General features: G+C 44.7%; 1 protein-coding gene across 19 annotated transcripts in view; it reads left to right on the top strand.

The window, feature by feature from the left end:
• The window catches only part of LOC144495111 (microtubule-associated serine/threonine-protein kinase 4-like), a 462554-nt gene that overhangs the window by 376535 nt on the left and 67885 nt on the right, over window positions 1-18134 (top strand). For all 19 annotated transcript variants that reach the window (XM_078215011.1, XM_078215009.1, XM_078215010.1 and 16 more), the window contains 2 exons: window positions 8019-8094; window positions 10321-10530. In XM_078215011.1, the coding sequence (XP_078071137.1) occupies window positions 8019-8094; window positions 10321-10530 (286 nt within the window). The remainder of the gene's footprint in view (window positions 1-8018; window positions 8095-10320; window positions 10531-18134) is intronic.

Below are 18134 nucleotides of genomic sequence, written 5' to 3'. Positions count from 1 at the left end.
AGCCACAGCACAAACAGGCCCTTCGGCCCACAAGTTGCGCTGATCATATCCCTACCTCTAGGCCTATCTATAGCCCTCAATCCCATTAAATCCCATGTACTCATCCAGAAGTCTCTTAAAAGACCCCAACGAGTTTGCCTCCACCACCACCGATGTCAGCCGATTCCACTCACCCACCACCCTCTGAGTGAAAAACTTACCCCTGACATCTCCTCTGTACCTACCCCCCAGCACCTTAAACCTGTGTCCTCTCGTAGCAACCATTTCAGCCCTTGGAAATAGCCTCTGAGAGTCTACCCTATCCAGACCTCTCAACATCTTGTAAACCTCTATCAGGTCACCTCTCATCCTTCGTCTCTCCAGGGAGAAGAGACCAAGCTCCCTCAACCTATCCTCATAAGGCATGCCCCCCAATCCAGGCAACATCCTTGTAAATCTCCTCTGCACCCTTTCAATGGCTTCAACATCTTTCCTGTAATGAGGTGACCAGAACTGCGCGCAGTACTCCAAGTGGGGTCTAACCAGGGTCCTATAAAGCTGCAGCATTATCTCCCGACTCCTAAACTCAATCCCTCGATTAATGAAGGCTAGTACGCCGTACGCCTTCTTGACCGCATCCTCCACCTGCGAGGCCGATTTAAGAGTCCTATGGACCCGGACCCCAAGGTCCTTCTGATCCTCTACACTGCTAAGAATGGTACCCTTCATATTATACTGCTGCTTCATCCCATTGGATCTGCCAAAATGGATCACCACACACTTATCCGGGTTGAAGTCCATCTGCCACTTCTCCGCCCAGTCTTGCATTCTATCTATGTCTCGCTGCAACTTCTGACATCCCTCCAAACTATCCACAACACCACCTACCTTGGTGTCGTCAGCAAACTTACCAACCCATCCCTCCACTTCCTCATCCAGGTCATTTATGAAAATGACAAACAGCAAGGGTCCCAGAACAGATCCCTGGGGCACTCCACTGGTCACTGACCTCCATTCAGAGAAAGACCCCTCCACAGCCACTCTCTGCCTTCTGCAGGCAAGCCAGTTCTGGATCCACAAGGCAACAGCCCCTTGGATCCCATGCCCTCTCACTTTCTCAAGAAGTCTTGCATGGGGGACCTTATCGAACGCCTTGCTGAAGTCCATATAGACCACATCCACCGCTCTTCCTTCGTCAATGTGTTTGGTCACATTTTCAAAGAACTCAACCAGGCTCGTAAGGCACGACATGGGGAGAATGTGCAAACTCCACACAGACAGAAACCCAAGACCAGAATTGAACCCAGTCCTTGGTACTGTGAGGCAACAGTGCTAACCACTGTCCTTTGGTTAATCCTTGCCTCTCCAAGTGGAGATTAATTCTGTCCCTCAGAATATTTTCCCTACCACTGATGTTCGACTCACTGGCCTGCAAGTACCTCTTGTTTCTGTCCTTGAATAATGGTACTGCATTAGCTGTCTTCCAGTCTTCTGGCACCTCTCCTGTGATGTGGCGATGCCAGCGTTGGACCGGGGTGAACACAGTAAGAGTTTTAACAACACCAGGTTAAAGTCCCAACAGGTTCATTTGGTAACAAATTTTGCTACCAAATAAACCTGTTGGACTTTAATCTGGTGTTGTTGAAACTCTTACTGTGTGTACCTCTCCTGTGGCCAGAGAGCATTTGAAATCTGGTGTCAGAACCCCTGCAATGTCCTCCTTTGCCTCATGTAGCAGCCTGAGATGCATCTCATCTAGGCCCAGGGATTTATCCACTTTTAGGCCCTTTAAAACGGTTAATACCCCACTCCCTCCCAATGTACAATTATATGTTCAATTATATCACAATTCCCTTCCCTGCTTTCTATAGCTACTTCGTCCTTCTCCAGAGTAAACGCAGACACCAAAAATGCATTTAAAACCTCACCTACGTCTTCCGGCTCCACACACACATTGCCACTTTGGTCCCTAATGAAGCTCTCCTCCTGTTAATGCACTTAAAAAGCACCTTGGGATTTTCCTTTACTTTGCCCTCTGTTGTTTTTTCATGCCCTCTCTCCGCTGTCTTAATTTCTTTTTTAAGCACCTGCTCTTTCTATGCTCCTGTAGGGCATCCACTGTTTGAGCCCTCAGTATCCGCCATAAGCCTCTTTTTTTTCTTATCCAATCCTGTAGATCCCTTGATATCTCTGGAATCATTGGTCCCACCCTTTACCTTTGCAGGAACATGTTGGCCCTGTGCTCTCTCTCTTTTTGAAAGATCCCCACTTTTCTGATGCGGATTTTCCTACTAGTAGCTGCTCCCAGTCTGCTTTGGCCCGATCCTGTCTTATCCTATTAAAATCAGCCTTTCCCCCAAATTAGAACCTTTATTTCCAGTTCGTCTTTGTCCTGTTCCATAACTATCCTAAATCTTACTGCATTATGGTCACTGAAATGCTCCCCCACTGATAGTTTTACCACCTGCCCGACCTCATTCCCTAAAACTAGGTCAAGTACTGCCCCTCTCTTGAGGACTTTCTACGTGTTGACTTAAAAAGCTCTCCTGGATGTACTTTTAAGAATTCCGTCCCCTCTAAGCCTTTCACACTTTGCCTATCCCAATTAATATTGGGGAAGTTGAAATCTCCTACTATTGTTTTTACACTTCTCTGAGATTTGCCTATGTATCTGCTCTTCTATCTTGCCCAGTTTGGGATCTACATTGCTAGCAAAGTCATTGCCCCTCTTAAGTTCTACCCACATGGCCTCCATTGAGGAGCCTGCTAAGATATCATCCCTACTCGCTGCAGTAATTGACTCCATGATCAATATTGCTATACCAACTTCTCTTTTCCACCCCCCTCCCCCTCTTCCCCCAGCAGCCCCTGTCTCACCTGAAGATTCACCGGAATATTGAGTTGCCAGTACTGCCTCTCCCTCAACCATGTCTCTGTGATAGCAATGATATCACACTCCTGTACATTAATCAATGCCCTTATATCATCTACCTTACTTGTAAGACTCCTTGCATTAAAATAAATGCCGTCCAGCCTTGCCATATTCCCTTGTGCCTTAACATGTCTTTCTTTGCTTTACCTTCCAGACTGACTTGGTTTTCTTCTATATTCAGCTGTGCATCACCCCTCGCTGTACTTCCTTTCTGTAACCTAACTCTCTGCCAAATTAGTTTAAACCCCCCCACCCCCGCAGCGGCACCAGCAAACCTGCCTGCAAGGATGATCATTCGGGTGCAACCTGTCCGACTTATACAGGTCTCACCTTGCGCAGAACCCAGTGATCCAGGAAATTAGAGCCCCCTCTCTCTCTCTATCTTTTCAGCCACGCATTCATCTGTTCTATCCTCCTATTCCAGTACTCACCAGCACATGGCACTGGGAGTATTCCAGAGATTACAAGCTTTGAGGTCTTGCTTTGCAATCTGCTACCTAACTCCCTCAATTCCTGTAGCCGGAGCTCATCCCTTTTTCTACCTATTGGTAGAATTGGGTGCCAATGTGAACGATGACCTTTGACTATTCACCCTCCCCTTTCAGAATGCCCTGCAGCCATTCAGTGACATCCTTGACCCTGGCATCAGGGAGGCAACACACCATCCTGGAGTAAGCAGCTGAACCACCCGCAGTGCCCTGAAGTTGGCTGTGGCTGCACGCCCCAGAGGAACCGTCACTCTCACCGTTTTTCAACACAGAAATACGGTACATGAGTGAGATGTACTCTGGGGCTTTCTTGACTACCTTCCTGCTCCCCTTCTTCTGACTGGTCACCCATTCCCTCTCTGACTGCCCTTCCTTAAGCTGTGGGGCGACCATGTTTAAAAACATGTTATCCATGAACCTGTCAGCCTCACGGATTCACCACTGTGCCTCCAGCCAACCCTCAAGCTCCGAAATCCAACCCTCCGAAATCCAACCCTCAAACTGGTCAAACCAGCCGCACTTCCTGCAGATGTGGCCCTCAAACTGCACAGAGGGTCTAGGAATTCCCACATGCTACAGGCCATACAAAACATGGGATTGAGCTCCCCAGTCACACTTTTAGCCTGGCTTCATTGATGCCAAGTAGGAGATTATTTGTTATTTATAAAAGCTAGAACTCTTAGCTTACCTCAATGTAGCTTTAAAATGGAGAAAGCAGCTTAACCCCTACCTACCAATCAATCAGCTCTCTCACACTATTCAAAAGCTTACGTCAGGCTTTTGAATTATGGCGCTCTGTCCCACTGCTCCCTCACAGCTCAGTTCCCAAGTGTTTGGAGTCTGGAACGTTCTACTCCGTCCCACTGCTCCCTCACAGCTCAGCTCCCGAGTGTCGGGAGTCTGGAACGTTCTGCTCCGTCCCACTGCTCCCTCACAGCTCAGCTCCTGAGTGTTTGGAATCTGGAATGTTCTGCTCTGTCCCACTGCTCCTTCACAGGTCAGCTCCAGAGTGTCTGGAGTCTAGAACGTTCTGCTCCGCCCCACTGCTCCCTCACAGGTCATCTCCCGAGTGTCTGGAGTCTAGAACATTCTGCTCCGCCCCACTGCTCCCTCACAGGTCAGCTCCTGATTGTCTGGAGTCTGGAACGTTCTGCTCCACCCCACTGCTCCCTCACAGCTCAGCTGCCGAGTATCTGGATTCTGGAATATTCTGCTCTGTCCCGCTGCTCCCTCACAGGTCAGTTTCCGAGTGTCTGGATTCTGGAATATTCTGCTCTGTCCCGCTGCTCCCTCACAGGCTCAGCTCCCGAGTGTCTGGCATCTGGAACGTTCTGCACCGCGCCACTGCTCCCTCACAGCTCAGCTCCAGAGTGTCTGGATTCTGGAATGTTCCCCTCTATCCCACTGCTCCCTCACTGGTCAGTTTCCGAGTGTCTGAAGTCTGGAATGTTCCCTGCTTCTCCTTCACAGGGCAAGCTCCCGGATTTTCCCAGGGCAATTGGCAATGCGGAATTATCTTGAGATCTGAACAGGCAGCTTAGTCAGAGTCTTACTGCTGACACAGAAAACCTTTGACCCCAGGACTGCCGTTGATACTAATGATTCCAAACACGTCTGGGAATTATAGGTCATCACCTTTACTCTAACTGGCACATGTTGGCTGGCAACAGAATCCAAGATTCCTGGCATCGTTTCAGATCTTCTGTCTAGAAAAGTGTTGGCTGAAACTCCCAGACTACACAAGAGCTGTAATTAGCTCTGGAAAATCTTTGGACAAAAATGTCTTCAGTCTTCTCCCATTAGGAATGCATTTCCATAAAAGGTTTGTCTTTGTGTCGGCAATTGTTAAGTAATTCATCTTAACTGATATTTTGACTTCAGTGTGGCATGAAGCTTAGTTCTGGGCTTTGTGATTTGCAGTCACCTCAACACTGACACCATTTATTTTTTATGCCTGAGTGGACGTGTTACACAAAGCAGTTACCCAGAATCGCTCCGCCTTGTGGAACGGTTTAGTTCAGTCGGCCAACATGACCCTGACATTCATGTCGCCCGTCATTCCAAGTCATCTGGTTGTCATGCTCACATTTCCTTTCTGGGCCTGCTGCAATGGCCTAGTGGGGAAACGGCATCTCATTTTCCATTTTGGCACTTTACAGCCACCTGGGCTTAACATTGAGTTCAACAACTTCAGATCATGAACTCTCGACTACATTTTGATCTTTTTTAAAAAATCTTATTTTTTTTTCCCGACCCCCCCGCTCCCACAAGGCCATCTTATGTTTCACTTTGGCTGCCCCTTGTTCTGCCATTAACACATTCTGCCATTTTACCTTGATGCCACTATTAGCATCTTCTTTAGTCTTAAACACTACCATTAACACTTCCTTTGCCTTTTGTCCATGGCATCTCTGCCAAATCTCTCCTGAACTCCCACCTATCCCTGATCCTCTATTTTGTTCCATCCTGTCTTAAACAGTTAAAATCTATCTCACACATCCCCCCGGCCCACCCCAACCGCTCCCCCTCCCCACATCCATGTCAGTTCTGAGAAGAGTCATTCGGGCTCGGAACACTATCTCGGAACGTTTCTCTCTCCACAGATACTTTGTTTATCCAGCATTATCTGTTTTATTACAATTCCTTAGTTCCTCTCGAATGGAAAATCTACAGCAGAACACTGACTGGTGGCAGGGTTCCCAAAAGAACATACGATGGGCTTGAGGTTCTACTTTGAGTGCAGTCACTGATTCTGGGGGTAAATTGAGCCTGGCTTTGAAAAGTGTTCCCCCTCTCACCCGGTCTGCTGGTTTCTCCTCAAACCCAGCTGTTTATTGCTGTGCGCAAAATAAGGCTTATTTTAAAACATACATTTTTAAAAATAAAATGTTGCTTTAAAATAGATTCCTTCATATGTTTAGGCATGCTAACTTCATAAAAATTCAAAGAATTCAGCTGAAAATGGCCTTATCATGAAAAATCAATTTACCGAAAATTATTTTTCTAGAACTTTTCCGAACTAGCCTTCGGTTATATTGAGGTACAGTGGTCGGTTTTTCAGTCAACTGAAAAGATGTATTTCATTCGCAATGTCTCATTATGTTTCAAAATGTACTTGTTACTGTCTTTGTGCCCAAAAGTGCTAGCTTAATTTTTGAAATCTCCTCTAGGCTTGCAAGTGACGCAATTAGCATCAATGGCCACTGGAGATGAGTTTAAATTGGGCCCGTGTCCAGTTTAGTGGATGGGACCAGCTTCCAGAATGTTGATTTTTTTAAATGTTAAAGTTAAGTTAAAAGTTTATTTATTAGTCACAAGTAAGGCTTACGTTAACACTGCAATGAAGTTACTGTGAAATTCCCCGAGTCGCCACACTCCGTCGCCTGTTCGGGTCAATGCACCTTACCGGCACGTCTTTCAGACTGTGGGAGGAAACCGGAGCACCCGGAGGAAACCCACGCAGACACGGGGAGAACATGCAAACTCCACACAGGCAGTGACCCAAGCCAGGATTCGAACCTAGGTCCCTGGCACTGTGAGGCAGCAGTGCTAACCACTGCCACCGTGCCGCCTCACAAATGTGCACAAAGCTCCAGTTGTACGGGACACAATTTGTGCTTAAAAATTCTATGATGCTTTGAGCTGGTTATGTCAATATTGGGTGAATTGTCCAGATGAAGCCACTTCAAATGAACGGAACTCCAGACCCTAATAGAAGTTAGACAGCCTCTCTTCCTGTACCTCACTTCAGTCAAATGAGCTTCGTACCAAACCTATCATAATTTGCTTATCATCCAGAGCAGGCTACCCTTAGACCTTATCCAGACTGCACCTGAAGATATTTTCAAAAATGGAAATATGTTTGGAGAGCAGGTGGAGCTTTTTCAATGTGTTTGCACTTGAAGATAATGTGAACCTTAATGCAAATAAATCTTGGTTTGCTTTCAGCATACTCTTAATGACTTTGGAATAAATACATTCATAAATGTGTTGCAAAGTCCTTTTTGAAAAGTAGCTCTACTTACTGTAATATTTGTATTTCTGATATTCTGTAATTTAGTAAACTGTAATACCTTTTAGCAAACGAATCAAACAAATTCAAAGTGTCTGCCTGACATAAACACCAATTATTTGTCATTAAATAAAAGCTGGCAATAAAGCATTTTGAGCAAAATACATTCGTACAGCTGAAGTACTGTTGCAGAAAAGATGTTCTTTGTTTTAAGTGCTAGATTTATACAAAGAGTTGTTTCATGCCTTGAATTATGTAGATAATTAAATCATGGCGAATAAATTCATTTCAAATGGCTTCAGAAATTGTTTTCACTTTAAGAGTTGTGCAGACCCTAAAAGCTCTAGGACATGTACTTCAATGCAGGCCAATGTGTTGCAAGAATGTTGTTGCTGCATTCAAGAGCATTTGCAGTCTGGTCTGATTTAGAACTTGTATTTATTTGGTCTTAAACAATCTGGAAGGGAAAGTCTGCCAGATAGTTTCGGATCATGCTGAAGTTGCTACTTTTAGTTGGTTATCACAGAGGAGTCTCAAGAACAATTATTAAATCTTGCACCGAATAAAGTGGCTGTTTCTTATAAAATGTTATTTGCCTTGTTTGTAGCCCCGGGCGCTCTCCAGCCTGCTGTGATAATGAGATTATCATGATGAACCATGTCTACAAGGAACGATTTCCAAAGGCAAGATTGTTTGCAGATGATGCATTTCAAACTGTCATAGAATGATCAACATCTGGATGTGGCACACACTTCTGCGGTAGAAACTTGCGCAGTTTTCAAACTTTTATTTTGCACCCTACAAAAGCCATCCAAGTGTTTGAAAGGTTGTGGGGTGGGTTTGCGCAGCAGCTGCCACCTTGGTTTTCTGTGCAGCATGCGTGAAAGCCTCGGCCGGGTAAATTGAACCAATCTGGACATTTCATAGAACGATAGAATCCCCACAGTGCAGAAAGAGATCATTCAGCCCATCAAGCCTGCACCGACAACAATCCACCCTATCCCCACCAATAACCCTGTTAAACTCCCTGACACTAAGGGCCAATTTAGCACGGCCAATTCACCTAACCCGCACATCTTTGGACTGTGGGAGGAAACTCTGGCAGAGTTTCTGGAGGACGTGCAAACTCCACACACACAGTTATCCAAGGCTGGAAGTGAATCCAGATCCTGGCACTGTGAGGCAGCAGTGCTAACCACTGTGCCACCATGCCAATTTACTAAACTTAATCCCTGTTCAAACTGTACAGTAGGAAGCTAAAGAAGGTCCGCAAGTTAAAGATTCAAAACATTACTTTGATGGGAAAACATCATGTGAAAAACGGATGGACTTGATTGTTTATAGCAGAAGTAAAATCATAGTTTAAAAAATGAAGTTGAGAGACAGGGATTGGGAGGTTGGGGTCTAAGGAATGAAGGAGTGTGTACAATTCATGTGTTTTTTAGCCAGTGAATTGAAATCCCAATAGCACAGACAACTGGGTAATCCTGGCCTTTAAGAAGCCTTGTTCCTGTAATTTTAATAGCCTAACAAATCAGGACATTAGATCGAAATAAAACTCTCCGTCCCAAGGTAAAAGAAATGTTCTTTTGGCCAACTTTTCAAAAGTTGCTGAGCGCAATCTTTCGTACATTTCTGAAATATGTATGATTGATGTCTTTTTCAACAGTTTACAGAGTGGAAATACTTCTGGTGACATGTAACTCAAAGCTATAACTCATCTTACAAAGAGGGTACATTATGAAGAGCCATTATTGATGTCCCATAACTAGCTGACCTGATGAAAAACTTGACAATCTAATGAGTGCCAATAAATTTTGGTTGCAGTGTATAACTAACCCAATGCTCAATAACTATGATAGCTAACTTGGGTTAATTTATTTCCTTTCAAATGCGTATAATTATTGTAAAGTAAGTTTAGCGATGCAATTTCAAATGAAAGTCCTAAAATATTTAGAATCCATAGAATCCCTACAGTACAGAAGGAGGCCATTCAGCCCATCAAGTCTGTACTGACTGCAATCACACCCAGGCCCTATTCCTGTAATACCACATATTTACCCTGCTAATCCCCCCGATACTAGAGTCAATTTAGCATGGCCAATCAACCTAGCCCACACATCTTTGGACTGTGGGAGGAAACCCACGGAGACAGAAGCGGAAGGATATATTGGCCTTGGAGGGAGTGCAGAGAAGGTTCACCAGGTTGATACCAGAGATGAGGGGTGTTGATTATGAGGAGAGACTGAGCAGATTGGGTTTGTACTCGTTGGAATTTAGAAGGCTGAGGGGGGATCTTATAGAGACCTATAAGATAATGAAGGGGCTGGATAGGGTAGAGGTGGAGAGATTCTTTCCACTTAGAAAGGAAACTAGAACTAGAGGGCACAGCCTCAAAATAAAGGGGGGTCAGTTTAGGACAGAGTTGAGGAGGAACTTCTTCTCTCAGAGGGTGGTGAATCTCTGGAATTCTCTGCCCACTGAAGTGGTGGAGGCTACCTCGTTGAATATGTTTAAGTCACGGATAGATGGATTCCTGATCGGTAAGGGAATTAGGGGTTATAGGGATCAGGTGGGTAAGTGGAACTGATCCACTTCAGATCAGCCATGATCTTATTGAATGGCGGGGCAGGCTCGAGGGGCTAGATGGCTTACTCCTGCTCCTATTTCTTATGTTCTTATGAATGTGCAAACTCCACACAGGCAGTGACTTGAGGCTGGAACTGAACCTGGGACCCTGGCGCTGAGGCATTGTGCCACCGTACCACCCCTTTAGTTATGTATTATAAAAACTGAGAATCCATATTTCTGAATCATGCACTTGATAAGACAGCGGTTTTGCAAATATGTTAATATTTTTGAGCTTTGCTTGATACTTAGCACGTTAACCGAGTTGTTTCAATCTTCAGGCCACAGCCCAGATGGAAGAAAGGCTGCAGGACATTATCACGAGCTATTCTCCTGACAATGTTCTTCCACTGGCAGATGGAGTCCTCAGTTTTGCACATCATCAGATCATTGAGCTAGCACGAGATTGCCTGGATAAATCCCGACAGGGCCACATCACCTCAAGATACTTCTTCGAATTGCAGGAAAAATTAGAAAAGTTGTTGCAAGAAGTAGGTGTTTCCAAGTATATATTTTTTTTGTTGTTGCAGTAATTGGGTTACAACAGATTTGATTTCCAATGATGCGGGGAAACCCATGTGGCTGTATCAGGTAAGAATGTAGCCGTGAGATAAACTGTTCAGAATGAGATGAATGAACGATGAGTCTTACCACTGCTAAAGTTGCAAATAGATTTTGTTATTTCAAAGTAAGGAATTTTGCATTGAAGTAGAATGGTCAAAGCCGTGTATTCAGTACCAATTATAGAGCGGTTACAGCAAAGAAGGGGGCCATTTGGCCAGTAGTGTCTGTGCTGGCTCTCTGCAAGAGCAATTCAGCTAGTCTATTGCCCTGGCCCTTTCTCCATAGCCCTGCAAATTCTTTCTCTTCAGCTGTTTATCCAGTCCCCTGCTCCACCACGTTCTCGGGCAGCGCATTCCATATCCTACACTTGCTGCATAAAGCAGATTTTCCCCATGGTTGTTGTTTGCCGATCACCTTTAATCGGTGTCCTCCGGTTCTTGATCCTTCCTCGAATGAGGATAGTTTCCATCCATCTACATGGTCTTGATCTCATAATTTTGAACACCTCTATTAAATCTGCTCTCTACCTTCATTTCCTGTGGGCTCCAATCTCTCTGTGAAACCGAAGTCCTTCATTCCTGGGAACCATTCTCGTAATTCTTTTCTGCACCCCCTCCAAGGACGTCACATCCTCCTTTAAGTGCTGTGTCCAAAATTTGTATACAATACTCACCTTGAGGCTGAACTAGTATTTAATAAAAGTTCACCATAGCTTCCTTGCTTTAGTAATATATGTCTCTGTTTATAAAGCCCTGGATCTTGTGTGTCTGATTAACCAATAGTCTACAAATTGATTAAGAGTAAATGTTAGATAAGCCCCCAGGATTAGATGGGATGCATCTGAGGATACTGACGGAAGGAAGGATGGAATTGCGGAGGTACTGGCCATAATTTTCCAGTCCTCCTTTGATGCAAAAGTGGTGCTAGAAGACTACAGAATTGCAAATGTTACACCCTTGTTGCAACTAAAGGCCACCAGTGGGAAAGCTTTCAGAAACAACAATCTGGGACAAAATGAACAGAATAAACAAGTGTAGATTAATTAATCAAAGCCAGATTTGATGAAGCAATATCCTGTGCAACTAACATGATTTGAGTTTTTTGATGAGGCAACAGAGGGTTCATGAGGGTAATGCTGTTGATGTGGTATACATAAACTTTCAAAAGGCATTTGATGGAATGCCACACACTGGCTTGTCAGCACAATTAAGGACTCATGAAATAATAGGGACAATAACCGCATGGATACGAAGCCCACTGAGTGATAAGAAACACAGTAACAGAGACTGGATGAAGGTGTACAATGGAGTCGGTATTTGGGTCACTCCTTTTTCTGATCTATATTGATGACCTAGACTTGGTAATGGAAGAGTCTGGCCCATTGGTTGTAAGGTATGACTCGGTGAATATGACTATGTCAGCCTGTTGTGAGATTAGTTGATGGTACAGCTCTCCCAAGTTTGGCACAAATTTCCAGAATTGGTGAAGAGTTTGGAGGGTCGACTGGGTAGGGTGTGCTCTTGTCATTTCTGCTGGCTACCTTGCTGCTGGGTCATCTGTCTGGTTTTATCCTCTTTAACTTTACTGTCATGGCTTGATGCAATGGAATGATTTTTCAGACTAGGTAATGGTGGCAGGTGCCCTGCCTGAAGGAGGCGTTGTTGCCCCTCTTAATTCTCTTGTCACTTTACCTCTGAACTTCCTGCAATAAGCCTGATTCTCTCAGGTGTTATCAACCTGGCATCTGTCGTATGCATCTTTTCTACTTCATCTTGTGCTCCATCTCTTTCATCATCCAGAGAGCCCTAGCTTTCACTGCTCTATCTTCTCCCCTCATCTGAATGGACCTTAACTGCATCCAAATCATTACCCTTTAAAGGCAGTCCATTGTTCTGTTACTTTTTACCTGCCCATTATTGAATCTCTACAGTGCAGAAGGAGGCCATTCGATCCATCGAGTCTGCACAGACTCGCTGACAGAGTAACTTACCCAGGCCCCCTCCCATGCCCTATCCCTGCAACCCGACACATATACCATGGCTAATCCACCTAGCCTACACATTTTGGGACACCTAAGGGTGTTTACCATGCTAAATCAACCTAACCTGTCAATCTTCGATTCCAATTTACCTGAACCAAATCTATTATCGCCATTGAAATTGGGCCCCCCTCCAATTCAATATTTTTTATGCTAGATTGCTCCTTGTGCTTTTACCACAGCTAAGCTAAACCTTCCCTTTTAATTAAGATGATTAACTTCTCTTCCACGCAAGTTTTCTTCCCTCATTCCCTAAGGTCACTGACAGCCAGCAGAACAATAGTTTGCAGCACTTTAGGTGCCCTCCGGTTCCTCACCCTAGTAGAAATAGAAACTAGAAGCAGGAGTAGGCCATTCAGCCCTTTGAGCCATTCGTTTCGATCATGGCTGATCATCAAATTCCCCTAGATCCGTTGATCCCTTTAGCTCCAAGAGCTATTTCTAATATTGTTGAAATGACACAACGTTTTGGCATCAACTACTTTCTGTGGTAGTAAATTCCACCGATTCACCACTCTCTGGGTGAAGAAATTTCTCCTCACCTCAGTCCTAAAAGGTTATCCTCAAACTATGACCTGGGTGGCATGGTGACACGGTGGTTAGCACTGCCGCCTCACAGCGCCAGGAACCCGGGTTTGATTCCCAGCTTGGGTCACTGTCTGTGTGGAGTCTGCATGTTCTCCCTGTGCCTGCGTGGGTTTCCTCCAGGTGCTCTGGTATCCTCCCACAGTCCGAAAGACGTACTGGTTAGGTGCATTGGTCATGCTAAATTCTCCCTCAGTGTACCCGAACAGGCGCAGGGTGTGGCGACGAGGGGAATTTCACAGTAACTTCGCTGCAGTGTTAATGTAAGCCTTACTTGTGACTAATAAACTTTTTAGTCTGGACTCTCCCACCATCGGGAACATTCTTTCTGAATCTAAAATTTTATAAGTTTTTATGAGATCCCCCCTCAGTCTTCTAAACTCCAATGACTACAATCCTAACCAACTTAGTCTCTCCTCATACAACAGATCTGCCATCCCAGGAATCAGCCTGGTAAACCTCCGCTGCATTCCCTCTATAGCAAGAACATCCTTCCTCAGATAAGGACACCAAAACTGCACACAATACACAAGGTGTGGCCTCACCAATGCCCTGTACAATTGCAGCAAAACATCCCCATACTCAGATCCTCTCGCTATGAAGGCCAACATACCATTTGCCCTCTTTACTGCCTGCTATATCTGCATGGCCATCAGTCACGTATAGATCTAGAAAATAATTGGTTGCAGGTTATATCACATTGCTTTTTTAAAGTTTAAAACTTTAAACTTTGCAGTACAGTTGGGGCCAATCCTGGCCTTACATAATGGCCACACCATTGCCTTTGCAACAAGGATTGCCAATACCCCTCGGAAGCTACTGGCTGATTTCGCCCTCCCTTTGTCCAGCAGCTCTGGGGGCAATTGCAAACACGCACTCCTCCCCCTGGCAATAGCTCACCTGCGACTAAGATTGGTCCCAAAACATCTTCAGTCCAAATTGCTGTGTAATTCTTCCAAAAATTTGCTGAGCCCCGGACAGACCAAAATTTGAATTTGCAATTCAAAGAAATGTTTTATTTCCAATGGAGTTTGTTTTCAATCTCTTGCTGATGTAATCATTTTCCAAAGCATTCGATTTTGATGTTTAAATCTTCAACTTGAGTAAAGGATTCCTTGTTTAATACCAGGTGTAACTGGTTTAAATCTGGCTGAAATATACTTGATCTTAACTTTGTAAATTGCTCTCTGCACATACAACATGAAATCCCAACAGAAATCATAGAATCCCTAAGGTGCCAAAGGAGGCCTCTTGGCCAATTGAGTCTGCACCGACAACAATTCCACCCAGGCCCTATCTCCATAACCCCACATATTTACCCTGCTAATCCTCCTCACACTGAGGGGCAATTTAGCATGGCTAATCCATCTAACCCATACATCTTTGGAGTGTGGGAGGAAACTAGAGCACCCAAAGAAAACCCACGCAGTCATGGGGAGAACGTGCATACTCCACACATAGTGACCCGAGACCAGAATTGAACCCGGGTCCCTGCTGCTGTGAGGCAACAGCGTTAACCACTATGTCACTATGTACCTATTTTTCAGGGCACCAGTATAAGTTGGTAAGTAGTTCAAAGAACAAAGAAAATTACAGCACAGGAACAGGCCCTTCGGCCCTCCAAGCCTGCACTGACCATGCTGCCCATCTGAACTCAATCCCCCTACCCTTCCGGGGACCATATCCCTCTATTCCCATCCTATTCATGTATTTGTTCAGACGCCCCCTTAAAAGTCACTATTGTATCTGCTTCCACTACCTCCCCTGGCAGTGAGTTCCAGGCACCCACCACCCTCTGTGTAAAAAAGAACTTGCCTCGTACACCTCCTTTAAACCTTGCCCCTCGCACCTTAAACCTATGCCCCATGGTAATTGACTCTTCCATCCTGGGAAAAAGCTTCTGACTATCCACTCTATCCATGCCCCTCATAATCTTATAGACTTCTAGCAGGTCTCCCCTCAACCTCTGTTGTTCCAATGAGAACAAACCAAGTTTCTCCAACCTCTCATAGCTAATGCCCTCCATACCAGGCAACATCCTGGTAAATCTTTTCTGTACCCTCTCCAAAGCCTCCACATCCTTTTGGTAGCGTGGTGACCAGAATTGAACACTATATTCCAAGTGCGGCCTAACTAAGGTTCTATAAAGGTGCAACATGACTTGCCAATTTTTAAACTCAGTGCCCCGGCCGATGAAGGCAAGCATGCCATATGCCTTCTTGACTACATTCAGATGAAGCCCCAGAAATCCCTCACTGGTCACTTATCCCTGATCATTACCTGACATCATAATGCAGACCTAAATGTGATCACCTTTAGTCACCTTGAACTTGTTTCAATGCTGAACAGTTTAAAGGCACAATGTTCTGTAAACTGGCTTTAATATTAAACCCCTTTCAATACCATTTTGTGTTCCACAATCGGGAAGATGAGACTAATGACAGCTCAATGTCTAATGCTACTTTTACACCATAGGTTCCAAATTAATTCTGGTTTTGCCCTAAATATGGCACCAAATTTAAATTACAGTTGGATACAAAATTAATGTGCCCCCCCCCCCCCCCCCCCCCCGTAGCGAGACAAGTCTGAATAAATGATCTGACTCTGAAGTAGCACCCAGTTTAGTAAAACTGATCGAGCTAATGGACTTGGCAGTCAAATCAGATCCTGATGTCACAGTGTCCATAAAAACCATCTACTTGTGAAAGTCCAAAGATCCTGCGTAAGTTCAGCAGATTCACATCAGTAAGTAAACACTCAGCACACAATGTGTGTTCTGCTTTCCTCTGAAACTAAAGTTGCTTTTACATTGTAGCTTGGGCATAGGGACAGGAGATTAACTCCACTGCTCTTCTGCCTTTAGAACATAGAACAGTACAGCACAGGAACGGGCCTTTTAGCCTTAACCCATGAGGCATCGAACATGATGCCAAATCAAACTAATCCTTTCTGCCTGCCCTTGGTTCATATCCCTCTATTCCTTGCATATTCATGTGTTTATCGAAAAGCCCATTTAACGTACCTATTGTATCCGCCTGTACCACCACTCCTGACAGCGCGTTCCAGTTATGAACCACCCACTCTCTGTGTAAAATACTTGCCCCTCACATCTCCTTTGAACTTTCTCCCACTCACCTTAAGTGCGTGTCCCCCTCGTATTAGACATTTCAACTCTGGGTAAAAGATTCTGACCGTCAACCCTAACTATGCCCCTCTCAATTTTATAGACTTCAATCGGGTCTCTCCTCAGCCTCTGCTGCTCCAGAGAAAACAGCCCTAGTTTGTCCAGCCTCTCCTTATAGCTCATACCCTCTAATCCAGGCAGCATCCTGGTAAATCTCTTCTGCACCCTCTCCATAGCCTCCACATCCTTCCTGTAATGTGGTGACCAGAATTGAACGTAATTTAGTTATATGCAGTGGATTAATTCTCTGTGTAGCTCCCAAGGGTCTTCCATTGCATATCCGTGCAGACTCACCACGACATTTTAACAGCGAAAGAAGTTGCAATATCATTGCCGATCAAATGCCTGCGGAGGTATGTGACGTCATCATGATATAACGTGATGTCACTGCCAAAAATGTGCCGGTAACACCGTAACAGTTTTATTTACTGGTTCCAAAAGGAGGGGCAGCAGTTCAAAAAGTTAGCTTTAAAAGTGTGGGGTCCTTAGGACCTCTGGTCTTCTGAGGTTTACACAGTAAGAAGTCTCACAACACCAGGTTAAAGTCCAACAGGTTTATTTGGTAGCAAATACCATAAGCTTTCGGAGCGCTGCTCCTTCGTCAGATGGAGTGGAAATGTGCTCTCAAACAGTGCAAACAGACAAAATCAAGTTGCAGAATACTGAATACCACCTTATGAGGTTTGCCAGGTTTATCATATTGATGTTGGCAACACTGAACTGAAGACTGCAGAGTCAATGACTGGATACCAATGCATAAAGCAGCTACACAATGCCATTGTGCATCCGTAGTAGGTATGTACGTAGAGTGACACTCCGAGTTTCAGGGCAAGTGTAAACATGCTTGTGTAATTGCTCAAAAGTCATCAGTCCTGTCAGCAGCCTGATCCAGCACACTCTTGACAATGTCGAGGAACAGATTATTTTACACTGAGACTTCCTTACATTCTCTCACAGCACAGAGCTGCGGAATTTCCAGCAGAGCTGTCGGACATTCTGGCTTCTGACAAAAACTGATTTAAGCAATCCAAGACTGTTGGGATCAATTTTTTTTAAAAAGCATTTTAATTCTCAGAGATTCTGGCAAATTTGGATAATAGTGTCATTTTTACAACATCGTTCCGGTTGTCTCCACTGCAGAACAAAACAGAGTAATAAACAGGCTGAAGTAAGCAGCTACATCTGCACTAATCTCCACACTTTTATAGTACTGCTATGCCATTAGCAAAAGCTTAAATGCAAGACATTGGTCTCTGTGGGGCTGTTCTGTGGTAATAGCTGGAGAGGGCAGAATTCCTCCCTCAAAATGGGGATAAGGTTGACGCTGGAACTGCCAATTTATTTAAATTCAAAGCTTTCTTTTCACTCCCCATTACCTCCCAATATGTTACAGAATCTAAGGGATATGTTTTTGCCATTGTTGATTCGCTTCAGCACTGGACAATTGTTTGTCATCCCAGCAGCAGAATAGAATCTCAGAAACTTGGCGCACAGAAGGAGGCCACTAGGCCAGTTGTGCTAGCGCTGGCTATTTGAAAAAGCAGTCATGCTTAGTCCCGGTTTCCTACTCTCTGTAGCCCAGTAAGTATTGCATCCTCAAATACCAGAGGAACATGGGAACAGGAGTAGGCCATTCAGCCCCTAGCACCCGCTCCGCCATTCAATAAGATCACCTGTCTAACTGCCTTTTAAAATTGTTGATGGGAACAGCTTCTACCACCTTT

Source organism: Mustelus asterias, chromosome 6, assembly GCF_964213995.1.
Source record: "Mustelus asterias chromosome 6, sMusAst1.hap1.1, whole genome shotgun sequence".
NCBI lineage: Eukaryota > Metazoa > Chordata > Chondrichthyes > Carcharhiniformes > Triakidae > Mustelus > Mustelus asterias.
The sequence above is the reverse complement of the archived record's forward strand: the minus strand, read 5'-3'. Positions and strand labels throughout refer to the sequence as shown.